Source organism: Gouania willdenowi, chromosome 17, assembly GCF_900634775.1.
Source record: "Gouania willdenowi chromosome 17, fGouWil2.1, whole genome shotgun sequence".
Taxonomy (NCBI): domain Eukaryota; kingdom Metazoa; phylum Chordata; class Actinopteri; order Blenniiformes; family Gobiesocidae; genus Gouania; species Gouania willdenowi.
In genome coordinates, this window is record NC_041060.1 from 21,526,653 (window position 1) to 21,541,437 (window position 14,785).

Sequence of the window (14,785 nt, forward strand, 5' to 3'; positions counted from 1 at the left end):
TTGTGAACCCAGTATTGTGAATCGAATCGTATCGGGAGTTGAGTGAATCGTTACATCCCTAATACCCATCCATTACTGTGTAAATTCTTAATTTTTGTGATTATTTTTTTCATTTCCGTTTCATGGCACATTGTTTTTTTTTTTTCTTTTTCTTCATAGTGTATTAGCTCCGTAGGGTGGAGATGGTGGTCGCACCCTCCAGGGGGGTGGTGTGTTGAGGTGTAATTAAAATCGGAAGGGATCTGCAGGGTAAGTTGAGGTGTGAGTGCCGCCCCCATGCCAACTACTTAGTAGCACAGGCGGCAACCCCCTCCACCCCCAGCCCCACCATCCAGCCCCCCAAAGTTTAGGCATGGGTGTGATGTGTACCAAGTGAGTGAGCCAGACCAGCTGGGAGTGAAGTGAGGTGTCCATTTAGGAGGCCTGTCTGGTGTGAGCCCGGCCCATCCACATGGCGGGCCACCGCAGAGGGTAGATGGCGCATTGAACGTAATCCATATGTTATTAGTCATGCTATTTTTGATCAATGCCCATGAAGCCACATTCTTTGGTTCAGGTTGGTTTCTACCTATTATATTGATACTCACATGGCACATTTGGCGTGGCACTGTTTTAGAGTTGATAAATGTAGCTATACTTGGAGCCTGAGATTTTTTTTTAATTTTTTTTTTAAATTGAATTCATTGGTGTCATTTTATTTAAAAAAATAATTGTGCATTTTGACAAACCTTTTATTTCATACAGATGCCTTTGTGGATAATAAATGAAGTTCCATTTGTGCAAGATTTAATTTCTTCTTTTTTAAGTTTATACATGAGATGTTTACTGTATGCAAGGGAACCGTGGCAAGATTAATTACCAAAGATAAATGTAGGGGGTGAAACTAACTCATAACTTTTACTTTGAGTACTATTTAATTGAGCTACCGGTACTTGAGTATTTTATGTATGACTTACTTGTACTTGTACTTGAGTACACTTTCAATCAAGTAAGAGTACTTCTACTTGAGTAGGATCTATCAGAAGTCTTTACACCTCCACAGGTGGCGAAACAGCAACAATCCATCTTTATTTTCAGAGTGGCTGATGCACGAGCCATTCATCATCATTTCATTGAGCCTCATTCATAATATAATCAACTATGTTGGCACGACTATTAAAACTGATGAGTGAGAACCTGTGTGATGTCAGGACCACAGCTCTCCCATCCTGAATGACGCTCATGATGGCATTCCAAAGGAAGCGCCGGGAATGTGGGTCCATCCCTGTCGTGGGCTCATCCTGAACAAACACACACACGAATACAAAAAAAAAAAACAAACAACAACAATATAACTCTCTGAACAAACACGTTCTTTTATGTGAACAAGAATCCAAATCTCCATCAGCATATGCCAGGATCACAGAGCCAATTTGAATAGAACTGCACTGTTTCCTGCCAATGTAGAAAAGGTGCATTCCCAGGCATGACTGGACCCATATGGTTTCCCATCTGGATCCAGAACATCTCACTGATAATTCCCTGCATCCCCAAACTACAAGCTCCTCTTTTAACAGTTCACTCACCAGCAGCACCAGCGCTGGGCAGCCAATCATTGCGATGGCTGTGGAGAGTTTGCGTTTATTGCCTCCACTGTAGGTTCCAGCACAGCGGCCTGCGTACTCCGTGAGACCCAGTTTCTGGATACCCCATTCTGCCACCTGCGTGGTAGAGAAGAAGCAAACTGACCCGTCAGAGAAAAACCTCATTTCACAGCTTATTATTTATTACTGTTGCAGAGTGAAACACCTGTCACGGTTCAACAGCGTGAAACAGCTGGCGCGTTACTCACCCGAGGGATCTCGGATTCAGGAACTCCTCTGAGGCGAGCGTAAAGGTACAGGTGTTCCCTGCCCGTTAGAAGTTCATCGATGGCATCGAACTGAGGGCAGTAGCCCATGTTCTGGTGCACGTCCAGAATATCTGTTAGGATGCTGCAACGTAAGACACACAATGCTTGGCACTGCTGAGAGAACACACATAGCATGTCCAAAAGTCCTCCTAAAGCAACATCAAATCAGTCAAAACAAAGACATGGCAACATGCACGATATAATAACATTAAGTTTTCTCTATAAATAAACATAAAGAGCGTGACTGCCTTACTAATACTGCTTTTCTCTGCTGCCATCTCCCTATCCTATCTAGGATATAAACTCCCAAAAATTAGAGTGGAGGTGATAAAAATATGGTATATTCCTTGTTTTACCACTAGAATTATTAAAATGCTGAAACAAGTATAATTTAATCAACCATTTGATTTTTTTTTTTCAGGTATTTTTGTGCATCAAAATATACTTTCCGCTTGTGGGGGGAAAAATGATCATTGAACAAAAGTAATTCTATCACTATAATAATCATGCATGTATTTCTCTTTCTCTTTCTCTTTAAGCAAAACACAATGTTGAATTTTTCCTGTCAATTTTTCAGTTTTTCCTATTATGAGACTTTTCCCTCATCCTTAATAAACAGGTGGCTAGTCGTTCCCTCTTCAGAAGTTTAGATCTCCAATGTGGCTTCAAATGTACCTGTAACCTGCCACAGTTGCATCCCCAGAGCTGACATCGGTGTCACCCGTCAACATTTTGAAGGTTGTTGTTTTCCCTGCTCCATTAACCCCCAACAGACCAAAGCACTGAAACAGAGCAGAAAAGAACACACAAATTACAAAGACGCCGACCCAAAATAAGGTTTTAAATGTGTAAAATGAAGACAGAAGGTTTTTTTTTTTTTTTCTAAATACACCAAGACTTTTTGATTTTGTCAAAAACTACTATTTAAACATGTCCATCTTTGTTTGAAAAAAAAACAAAGACAGAAATGTCCAGATAGTCACATAAAATGAGTAAACATCTTTAATCAATTTAATGCAACTATTAGATTTGCTCTAAGCCACCTCTTGGTTCTGACTTTGCCAACAATGTCTCAACATCAACATCATCTACAACAGCCACAACCCCAGTGCAACATAATTATCCATTCAATAACACACTAAAAGTGTTATTTTTTGCCACACATTCATTTAAAAACACACAACATGCATGTTTTTGCACATAGATTTTAATGGAACTGATACTTGATTTCTATTGGTTTGATTTTTGTTTCTGTGACCTTGCAAGTCAAAATTTTACATTATTACCAGTTGTTTTATTTTGTGTTTCTAGCAAATTTTCTATTTAAAAAAATATTGAAGTAAAATATTACATTTATATGGGTTGCAGTTGACTTATGTCCCTATAATTAATGCAAAAATCATAAATGCGTTCTTATTTACCATTTATTATGACCTTCAGTTATAGTTAGGTAAAATAAAACCTTTTTTTTTATATTACTGTACTCCTTTGAGGGGCTTTTGTGACTATTTTTTATTGAAAACAAGGAGCATGCTGTGAAAAACAAGTTCATGAAAACAAGATAAAACAAGATTTTGGAGTTAAACAGTGTTACAGTAAGGGAATGTGTTGGATTTCCCTCTAAATGCAGTGACTCAGTGCCTTATACCTCTCCAGCTGGGACTCCCACACAAATCCGGTCCACAGCTGCCCTCTTCCTGCTCACATACGTCTGTGCAGAAAAAAAAGGGAAGGGGAAACCGTATTCATTCACACGTCCTTTTAAGACAAAGTCAGAGTTTAAAAAAATAAATAAATAAATCTAATTTAAACCTTTGTTTTTACTCTATGTCACATAATTTGCTAATATCTAGAAATATAAAAGCCAAAACCTTGTAGTGTTTTGTTGCAATAAATAACTGAATCTTTCTTTCAAAAATAAGAGACTCCAGTTTAAAAGCTGCTGTTTCCAACATTTAAGGTGTTTTGCTGTCATTGGTCAGTATGACGAATTAAAACCACATGACCTCTGCGTCCAATGTGCGGTAATATTCTGCCTTTATTCCAGTTAGGCCTGGGGAATGTGGCCATGAATAATAATACCCAGGGCTCACGTATCTTTTCTTTCCAATTTCTTTCACTTGCGTCATTGCAAGAAACGTAAACAAAGAAATGAATGTGAATAAATTTTGTCTTGAGTAATGAGATGTATTCTCTTTCACATCAGGTAAGGACAAATGTTGGAGGTCGTTTGATACAGTTTTTATAATAAAGCCACAGACATGTTGCGTTGGTGGTTTTCTACCTTGGAGAGGTCTTTGATCTGCAGGATGTCTGTCTTGCTTCCACCTTCATGAATCCTCTGACGTTCTGCGGCCACATCTTCATCATCATCATGTATGGGGCTCCTCTTGGAGTCTGATGATAACCTAAAATATAAAAGTGTTAAAAGTATTTTTTTTTTTTAAAAGATCTAGCCTTGTCTGATTTATGATTGTCAAACTACTGTCAGGATGTCAGTGTCTCTTACAAGTGGTCCACAAAGAAGCGGTACTGGATCAGAAGATTAAGGACAAAGTAGACCAATCCTTCCACTGCCATAAAAGCAAGGTTTCTTCCCACAAAGTCCCATCGGAAAGGGTCCACATTGTGCTCTTCCCCTGGAGACAAAACTGTAGCATTAATTTAATGCACTAAAAAGTAAATGAACACATGCAGGAGGACTAAAACTAAGATAAAAATGTATTTTTTTTTTCCATTCCATCCACAAAAATGCTGGTAAATTCTAACCATAATCAGATCCATTGTCATCTTTTTCTCTGACTATCATTAATACATAAAACCGCAGGAATCAGGATGATTATAAAATGGTATTAAGATTTTCTCTCTCTTTTTTTTTTTTGTTGTTTTGTGTTTCATGCAATCGTTTTGTCATGTCTGGAACAAATTAATAAAATGTATAAAATAAAATGTTCAACCAGAGGCACATTTTCAGAAGCGGAGCATAATGTTAAATTAACCAATCACAAATCATCTGGGTAAAAAGTTAATACCAGTTCAATAATATGAGGCAGTGTTTTTCAACCTTGGGGCAGAGACCCCAAGTGGAGTATAAATGGGGTTGCTCAAAATTTGTGAAATACATTTTTGAAAATGTTTAGTTTGTATTACTTTTTCAAATTAAAACAAGACACAATCTGAAACAACTGTATTCTATACTTTCACTTTGTCAAATATGAATGTAGCTCAAATAAAATGCAGTTTAAAAAAAAAAAAAAAAATCTGAGCAAGCACAACTTGTCACTAATCCTGGCTACTCTGTATTTGTAAAATACAATATACGTAACATAATGTGTGCATGTGCGTGTGCGTGTGTGTGTGTAGTACCTACCAAACCTGGCGTAAACATCAGTCACAGCCTGGTTCATGGCCATGTCTATGAGTCCTCGGCCCAGACAGAAGTGAGGAAACACCAGCAGGAATTTCTTCAACCACTCATTAAAGGTCAGCAGTGGCTGTCAGTGCACACACACACACACACACATGATAATCTCTCACAAACTACTTCAGACTAAATGTGAAATGTGAAAACCATCTGTTTTAATTACTACGGACCAAACTTAAAGTGTTTTTGAGTGAGATGACAACCCCAGATTAACTGTGCAGAGTTTGTATGTTGTCCCCATACAAATGTATGTGGTAAATGGGGACTGTACACATTTCTCTTATTATTATTATTTATTACTAATTTTGATTCAGGCATGACTGGGAGGTCTATTTTATCATCAAATGATAGACAAAACAATGGATCTATTCTTCTAATGATCCTCCATTACTGTAAGTCTGTCTTTTGTTGCAGAATGACAAAAAAGAAAGAAAGAATTCACCTGCCGGTACTTATTCTTGTATTTCCAAAAACTCTTTCTTCTTTTGTATTTATATACATCACAGTTGCTTGATCGTGTGGTGATGATTTTATTTCTGAATATGTCTATGACTGGCAGCCTTTTTCTTTAATTTCTGCTCACCAAGAGATATCTCAGTCTGCCTCTAATTTCACAATTCAGTCCTATTTTGTCCACAAGAGGGCAACAAACCCTTGTTACATGCTAAAAATAATCTGAAATACACATTTCATTACCTTTTTTATTTTTTTTTAAATTCAGTAAAAAAGTTTTTTTTTTACTAACATGATAAAGATTATTTGAATATTTAAAACTGCAGCTCCTTCCAGTCTGCTATGGTTAGTTTTTATCCAAACAAGACCAGAAGAGGATGAAGTTCTTACCCGATTGTTCTCAAAGAGCTCCAGGATGAAGGTGATGGCGCTGCTGTTGATGCCAATAAACAGGTTGATGCAGGACAGAGACACGTAGGCAGTGCTCGGGATGTTGAAGATGTAAGACATGGGATACATTATGGGTGTCACTGACCACCTAAAAGCCAAAATATTAGATTGTTCTCTGTTTGTAATTTTTCTACATCCTCCAATTTGTGGCATTTTCCAATCTTTTACATTATTGTCTGATGTTCATAGTCATCTGACCTATGAAGTTAGCTTACCCATAAAGGAGAAGCAGTGCTATCAGTGCAGGCAGGTTAGATGGAGATGTGTAACACTTTTTATCAAATGCCATAAAAATCCCAACCACCATAGCTGTGCTGATCGAGTAGTTTATCTAAAAGAAAGAAAGAAAAAGTCAATAAAGATTCCCAGTGTCATTAAAGATGTATTACTCAGAAATTCATAGCTATCCTGATCAACTGGAGGGCAAGGTTTAGCTATCGATATTGATTAAATAATGAGGGTGTATGGCATCCTTTCCTCACCATTGATTTCTGTGTACTTTTTTTATTATAGAACAGATCTTTGTCCGATAACTTGCCCCCAAAGTTTAGTCCAATTTTTCCAAACTGGGTAACCCAGCGTACAGAATACAAAGAACACTCATGCTATGTTCTGTGTTCTGGTTTTTTCTTAAGTTCATTGATTAATTGGAACATTTTAATAAAATTAAAAATTGTATTAATACGTTACCATTATTGAAATAATGATATCATTATCAAAACAGTTTATTGTAGACTCTGAGGGGTTATACTGATTCCGGGGGGTTAGAATAGTGGTTCCCAAGCAGTGGAGCCTTGACATCATGACAGGGGAGTTGTAGTGCTACATTGGCCTTGAATATTTTTTTTTCTTTGCACGGTTCTGAAATATGTCATTGTAAATTTGATGTTATTTTTTTGAGTATTGTATTTTAAAAAAAAGTCTTAATTCTTACTTTTTCCAATAAAAGTTACATTTCTTTACCCATTTTGTTGAAATTCTGTAGAGATTGGCCTGGAAATTTTTCATTCTTTAAAAGGGAGCGCAACAGAAAAAGTTTGAGAACCACTGGGTTATACTGAAGGTTATATTGACTCTGAGGTAACATTTTTTTGTTTTGTTTTTGTTTACTTTTTATTTATAACATTTTTTTGAAGAAACATTTACATGACAACAGTATTGAGTATATTTTCAGTATCAACAAAAACAATGGCAACAGTAAATATATATAAATTAAATCAAATCAAATCAAATCGAATCGAATCAAATTATTTATTTTTTATTTTTCTTCAAAAAGGTGTTATAGTGACTCCAAGGGGAGTGTTGTATTTTCTTCTGGAAATGCAGTTTGTCCAGTTACATACAGGATATGTTCTTCACATACCATGTCCCAGAAGAAGTTGGCCACCCAGTAAACCAAAGGGCTGACCCCGCTGACAAACTGCAGGTGTTTGGCTTTGGTGACACGCTCCTGAATGAGGTAGAGCACAAAGCTGGCCGGGATGAAGGACATGGCGAATATGACACAGATCGCCACCACAGCATCTACAGACGTGGTCAACCTGAAGGAAGACAGTGATCAAGTCAACTCACGACATCCCAGCGCAAACACCAGGTAAAGTAAAGAATTTACAGGGAAATGTGAGGGATTCACTCACACAGTGACTTCAGAAAGCTGCTCTTTAGTGAGGTTCAGAGGATGATTGATGGACGTGATGCCAAACTCAACAGGCTGAGCTGATGGTGGTAGGAAAGCCCTCAGAATGGCATTATTAGCGACATTCATAAAGGCCACCATAGCATGCCAGCCTTTATTATTATACCAAACCTGCCAAAGGAAAGAAGAAGAAAATCAGACCCATATTTTAAAAGTCTGTGTAGATAAAATATCACCATGGTAATTATCATCAGAGGGAGTAAAAATAGGGGTGTCAAACTCGTTTTAGTTGAGGGGCCAAATGCGGACCAGTTTGATCTTAAGTGAGCCACAGATTTTAGGTAGGAGAAAAAAGAACAATTTTAACATCATTTTTGTTTTGGTTTTCAATATAAGTTCAATTCACTTTAAAAAATTCTTGATTTTGTTACCAATCTTTGTGTAATTTAGAGAAATTCTGTGCAATTGTTTGCGAGAAATTGCAAGATTTGTGGAAATATTAAGTTATTACCACAATTTGCAATTAAAAATGACTGCATTCAAGTGATATAAACACATGAATGCTATAAAGGGCCGGATTTGGCCCCCTGGCCTTAAGTTTGACACGTGGAGTAAAACAACCGGCACACCTTCACGTTGAATTCGCTTTCCATGTATCGTAAGAACGTGCCGATGTCCCTTAGTGCATGGCTGCTGTAGTGACCCTGCACACACCAGTGCACCGCATTAACACACACTCATTTCACACTCCTCTGTCATGTAAGTAAATACCAACAGATGTTAAATTACTCCTGTGATGTTGAGCATTCGTCCCAGTTGATGAAAAACATCCTGAATGTCCCTTGGGTTTACATCCAGTACGGGAAGTTGTCCTCCGACCGACAAACCTCCATATCTGAGGACCACAGGGACACTTCACTGATTTCACATCAATAACATAACATTTAATAAGTACGCTAACATGATGAAATTACCTTTGCTCATTCACCCAGTACTTGCTCTTTAAACTATAGGAAACAAATAAAAGGTGGTTCAGTGAAATGTAGAAGGTCAATAAAAGTGACAGGTTTGTATTTTCTTTTGAACAAACCTGGTTCTAATAAGTCCAGGGTAGGTTTTGACCAGATAGTCTGAGATGTTCCTGTCGGTCAGATCCAACATGGTGTCTCCACTGGTCTCCACACGCTGGGGAGGGGGCAGGCCACCTGCACCAATTGGACAGATGGGCATCATGGTTAGCTTCTTCTCTGTGCTGCACAGGCAGGAGGGTGAGGGGTTCCTCTCGTTCCATTCAGGACTTTGCAAGATGTTGCTGAGCAGAGGGGAGACATGGGGGGATTCCCACTCTGAAGTGAAGTTGTCGCAGGTCATCCTGAAAGAAGATCAAAGAAAGTGGTGTTACATGTCTCATCAGTAGACATATTAGTATATACACTTTTTGATGATACAACCTTTAACCTTCTGAAAATATTGTTTATCCATTTAATTTTATAAAACCAGATTTAGGGATAATGATTGTTTTTATTTCTGCTGTCATTTAAATATATACATTAATTCAAGTGGTCTCAACTGGTGGGTCGCAATTCAAACCGGGATGCCCACCCAACTTCAGTAGGTTGCACGTATTTGTCTGGGCAAAAATAAAGTAAAACATTATGGGATTTTATTTTGAAGATGATTTATTAATGCTGCAAATGTGTGGGTGAAGATAAATGAATGAATTCATATAATAATTTTAACTTGTGCCTGTGGGCCACATATGGACCCCGAACACATATTCCCCAAAACTTGTAATCCATTTGACAAAAACAGAAAATTAAATTAAACATTTTGACAATGACAGAAAAGGACAGAAAATGGTTCCAAAAACTCAGAAAAGGATGACAAAAATTCACAAAATAACAAAAACACACAAACCAATGACAATACACAAAACAAGAGCTACAAACGTGGTGTTGCTCTTTGCCAGATATTGGCAGTTATCTGGATCAGTGATTCACACTTTAAAGGCTTGGAAGACATTTCTATCTTGGAAGTCAATTAATAATTATACAGCATGTCTAAATGTATGGGCATCAAAAAAATGGATATAAAATGCATAATCCTAATCTTCCATGGTTTATTTTTGGTTAAATTAAAAAAAAATATATATATATATATATATCCTCTTGGCAGAGGCAATTTACTAATTTAATACAAACTGACTTAAGAAAATAATACACAAAACACTTTTTTCTTTCCTGTATTATTGCTCAGATCGATCGATATTCTAAATAGTGACATGAATGTTGATAATGTGGCCCTTGGATCTCAAATTTTAGTGGTCTGTGTCTCTGTGATAAAAGTTGTCCATTGCTGATCTACAGGCAAACAAAAATTGTTGGTGAAGTGGGGCCAAAGCCAAAAAGTACAGTTTAACATTTTTTGAATGGATTTACTCTTGCCACACAAGAATATTAAATTGAGTTCTAACTGCACATGAGAAAAGGACCTGGCCTACAAAACTATCAGGGGGATTTGATTTTCACTTTTCCTAGCCGGAAGTGGAATTGTTGCATATAAGGAAAAATGTCTTCCTGTTTGTAGAAACATAAACAAAATCTGCTGCACAAACACATCAGGTAGTAGAGTGGTTAAATATAGTGTATCTAACCCCAGTGGTTCTCCTTCCATGCAGCGTGTTCCCAGTCCTGGTGGGTGTAACAAGCGCTGTGTGAAGCGCTTCATTTTGTAGTCAAATGGCCGTTCGTTGCTATAGAAAATAGATTTAAAAACATAAGTTATTCAATAGGGAAGGCAAAGGAACCAACTGTCTTAAATACAGCTGTAAATATTGACTTTAATGTCTTTATAAAGTTCATAATCCACACCAGCCAAAGTTGGATTTCACACAATATGACAACAAGTCTGACCTGAAGAAAGTGAACTGCTGGCCATACATCCAGGGGCTCAGAGTCAAACTGGGATACTCTCCAAACGGGGGGACGATTACAGTGAAGATCAATGCTATCAGGACAAAGCTAGCAGGAAGAACGATCTGGAAAAGCAAAGACAGTCACAAGTTATCAGATAATAACAATAACACTGGAATGCAGATATTTTTTATGAATACAACAGTTTTTAATAGGCATACAAAGCTGCAAAGAACAATCAGTCAATACACCTTTTCACGTGACGTCAGCACTTGACTTAGCAACGTGCGCCGCCATTTTAAGAGTGGTAATCATTTGCCTGACAACCGCTATTTAACGCTGATTTTGCAGACTGGCTGATTTTTATGGTATAATGCCCAAATACTGCGTAGTATTTGGCTGTCATAACCACGCCTGGCTGAAGGAAAAGATAACCTTTTAAAGAATACTGACAGAAAAAGTCCAGAAACGGATATTATTAGTCCAAGCACTGAGGCGAACAAACGTAGATGGAACTACATGGAGCCCAAAATCAAAGTGGTCGTATGTTTGCAGTAGACATTTCGTTAATGGTAGGTTTTGCGTATTTTTGGAATCTAATTTCTTCCTGACTGATTTTATGACACTGGTTATGAATTAGCCTACATTTAAATTGTAATTTATTCAGTAATGACTGAAATGTTTATGGCTAGTATGTCTAACTTGAAGACAAGCAAAGTGAAATTAACAGTAAATCAGCAATGTGTTGACTTGTATATGAAAGTATATTCAATAAACAAATGTGCTTCATATACCCATTTATGTTTTAATTTAGGCTGTATTATTATTATTATTATTATCATATTATTAGCGGCGCTAGCCTAGCATAGTCACATCGCATAACGAGCCAATTATCATAATGACACAGGCCTATATAGACACAAAAACACATACATAAGCCTACCTTAAAGAAAATATATACATCCAAGCTTTTGTGAGTCCTCATCTTCTCCATTGTGTAGACCCCAGGGCTGTTAATGAGGTACTCGTAACTAGCAGGCTATTGGAGATCTGGCCATGTTGTCGGGTTGGTTTTCCATGAACCTTGAGGTGCTTGGTATGGACATGTTTCCAAACCATCCAGATGTAACTTCCCTTCATATCTGTGCTTGGCCTTTGGCTCTAATCTGCTGAAATATTTGTACAGCACTGAGTAAATCCTTTGTGTTGTCCGCGGTAAATAGTGTAAATAGCGATTGTCAGGCAAATGTAAACCCCTCTTAAAATGGCAAAGGTCTTTGCTAAGTCAAATGTCCCGGATGATGATGTCACCACGAAAAGGTGGATACAAATCTGGCAAAGCATTAGGAAGTCCTCTGTTAGTTGATGGGTCTATCTCACGATCGCAACATTATCAATAATCCACTCAGGTTAACACATGTTCTGCGTTAGTATGTGGTGCTGTGAGCTGCTGGATACTCCACAATATCACTGTATAGCACCATAAGCTCGCACATTCCTGCTTCTTCCTCTTGAGCTAATGGTAGCATCAGTGGCTAATCTATCATCTAAAAGTGCACTGCTGCCACCTTCAGGGCACAGTTGGTTACTACATCACATTACAGCTTAGATATTATTTGAGGGACCTCCGCCAGGATGTGTCCGTGAAAAAACGTAATTGACTTAATATTACGTCAATGGAGCGTATGGATTTGAAATTACGTAATATTACGTCAATGGCACTGAAAGAGTTAAGTTTATACATGAGATGTTTATTGTATGCAAGGGAACCATGGCAAGATTTATTACCAAAAATAACGTGAGCGGGGGGTGAAAGTAACAAGTAACTTTAACTTTGAGTACTATTTAATTGAGCTACTTTTTACTTATACTTGAGTATTTTATGTATGACTTACTAATATATCAGTACTCACACCTCTGGAAATATCCTTCATTACATCTCAAAGGACCCTGCTCCAACACACCTGAAACTAATGATGTTGTCATCACGCAGTTCTGTAGAACACCTGATAATGAGCTGCCCTTTGCAATCAGCTGTTGTGGTCCATTTGTGGACCAAGCGAACATCAAACATGCAGGACAGGAGCTCACACTAAAGTCATGACTCATCAGTTAAAACCCATAAACCAATCAGACAGTCAGTTTCCAGCATCTCCTCCTGTGTGCTTTCAGACTCCCTACCTGTGCCAGGAAGTCTTTCTGGCTCCGTGTAGCGTGGTGAAACCTCTTGACCAGCAGAGCGTGGAACTGCTTCAGAGTCAGAGAAGCACCTTTCACCTGCCTGGAGCCTTTTCCAGCACTGCTTTCAGATGCAGGGCTTACTCCGTTATGATCTAAACACAAACCAACATCATTGATTAAACTGAAAGCATGAGAGAATTATGAAATATGAGACAAAATCATGGCAAAGGCAGTGCAAGGTGGCTTTGTGTTAGCGCTACAGCTCATGTACTGGATCCTGCATCTCTTTATAAGTTTATATTAAATGTGAGGCTTGTGTGACAATTTTAACATGAAATATTATGATTAATTCTAGGATTTGTTCTAACATTCTATTATTAGGGAAATAAAATTAAAAAAAATGTAATAAATATAAATAAAATACAAAAATAAATTAAAACAATCTGTTTACATATGAATTTATATACTGTTATTTATTTGTATTCATTGTCATTATTTTTTCTATTTTTGCACCTTATCTTTCATTCTTTTTGTGTAGTCTTGCTCCTTTTTTCTGCATGTGTGTATAATTATCATTATTAGTGTTTTTTTGATATGCCGCTTTTTGCCTAATAACCCTTTGGGGATTAATAAAGTTTTTTCTAATTGTGATTGTGTTTATTCTGATTCCGATAATCCTACACTGGTGAGAGTATGTCTGAATTGGTGTTTTCATAGGTTAAAGAACAGAGACTTAAAGAACAAAAATATAATAAATGAGTGGCCTGACGGAGTTATTCAGCTCCAACCTTGATCTCCTTCTGTTCCATTCTTGAGGCCACTTTTTCTTGCATTTAACATCCACTGCTCTAAAAGAAACACGCAGACACACACTGACACAAACTACTACCACTGTGAAAACACACACCACATCAGGATAAAAGTACAACATCTACAACTATGATCACAACTAGAAAGGCCAGTTAATGGATGTACAACAGATGAAGAATTGTTGTGCATCACATTTACAGAAAAGATGGATCAGGATCTAAACGTCCAACAGAAAGATCACAGAGAATCTTGCGTTACCCGGATTGGTGGTGATGCATGTTGCTTCTCCATCTGCAGTGACTTTTATAAAAATCTGAGAAGAGGAAAAAATAAGAAATAACATGCTGAGTTAAATTGTTTCCACAGAATATAGATATATATAAATACTTTTTTTGTTACAAACTTGCTAAGCAGCATTAGCCCTGAGCTCTAACAGAATAAGTGAAGATAGGTGTCATAATAATAATAATAATAATAATAATAATAATAATATTAATAATAATAATAATAATAATAATAATAATAATAATAATAATAATAATATTATTACTATCTATTACTATCTATAATAATATTATTATTATTAATAATAATTAATAATAATAATAATAATAATAATAATAATAATAATAATAATAATAATAATGTATCCTTTATTAATCACCGTAGTGAAACCATAGTGAAATTCTTTCTCTGCATTTAACCCATTTTCCCCGAGGAGTAGCAGTGGGCTGCCACAATGGCCATGTTTACATGGGAGCTTTAATTCCTCTTTAAAGCAGTATAAAAGTGAAATTCTCTTTAAACTGACATTGTAAACTCTTAATTCCTAATGCTAATTGAATTCCAAACTACACTTAAATCTGAATTAGGATGCAGGTTTATTCTGATTTTAAATCCGATTTAAATAGCTCGTTCTGCGCATGTGCAATTGCCTTGATGACGCGCTGGTATCTATCTATCTCCTATCTATAAAGCAAGGAATCTTTGTCTGTCTGTGTGTGTTTGTATATCAAATATCTCTGCGA

At 37.0% G+C, this 14,785-nt stretch overlaps 1 protein-coding gene across 1 annotated transcript in view; it reads right to left on the minus strand.

Annotated features, from left to right (window-relative positions):
• Nucleotides 1-14,785, minus strand: part of LOC114478769 (retinal-specific ATP-binding cassette transporter-like) — a 74,028-nt gene that overhangs the window by 3,355 nt on the left and 55,888 nt on the right. Inside the window, exons 27-47 of the mRNA XM_028472026.1 lie at nt 14,016-14,070; nt 13,736-13,795; nt 12,948-13,099; nt 10,767-10,891; nt 10,508-10,606; nt 8,945-9,226; nt 8,829-8,861; nt 8,644-8,749; nt 8,484-8,558; nt 7,856-8,025; nt 7,582-7,759; nt 6,434-6,549; nt 6,159-6,306; nt 5,262-5,385; nt 4,401-4,530; nt 4,176-4,299; nt 3,540-3,602; nt 2,567-2,673; nt 1,832-1,973; nt 1,566-1,700; nt 1,177-1,280 (exon numbers count right to left, since the gene is read on the minus strand). Of these exons, the coding sequence (XP_028327827.1) occupies nt 1,177-1,280; nt 1,566-1,700; nt 1,832-1,973; nt 2,567-2,673; nt 3,540-3,602; nt 4,176-4,299; nt 4,401-4,530; nt 5,262-5,385; nt 6,159-6,306; nt 6,434-6,549; nt 7,582-7,759; nt 7,856-8,025; nt 8,484-8,558; nt 8,644-8,749; nt 8,829-8,861; nt 8,945-9,226; nt 10,508-10,606; nt 10,767-10,891; nt 12,948-13,099; nt 13,736-13,795; nt 14,016-14,070 (2,528 nt within the window). The remainder of the gene's footprint in view (nt 1-1,176; nt 1,281-1,565; nt 1,701-1,831; nt 1,974-2,566; nt 2,674-3,539; nt 3,603-4,175; nt 4,300-4,400; nt 4,531-5,261; nt 5,386-6,158; nt 6,307-6,433; nt 6,550-7,581; nt 7,760-7,855; nt 8,026-8,483; nt 8,559-8,643; nt 8,750-8,828; nt 8,862-8,944; nt 9,227-10,507; nt 10,607-10,766; nt 10,892-12,947; nt 13,100-13,735; nt 13,796-14,015; nt 14,071-14,785) is intronic.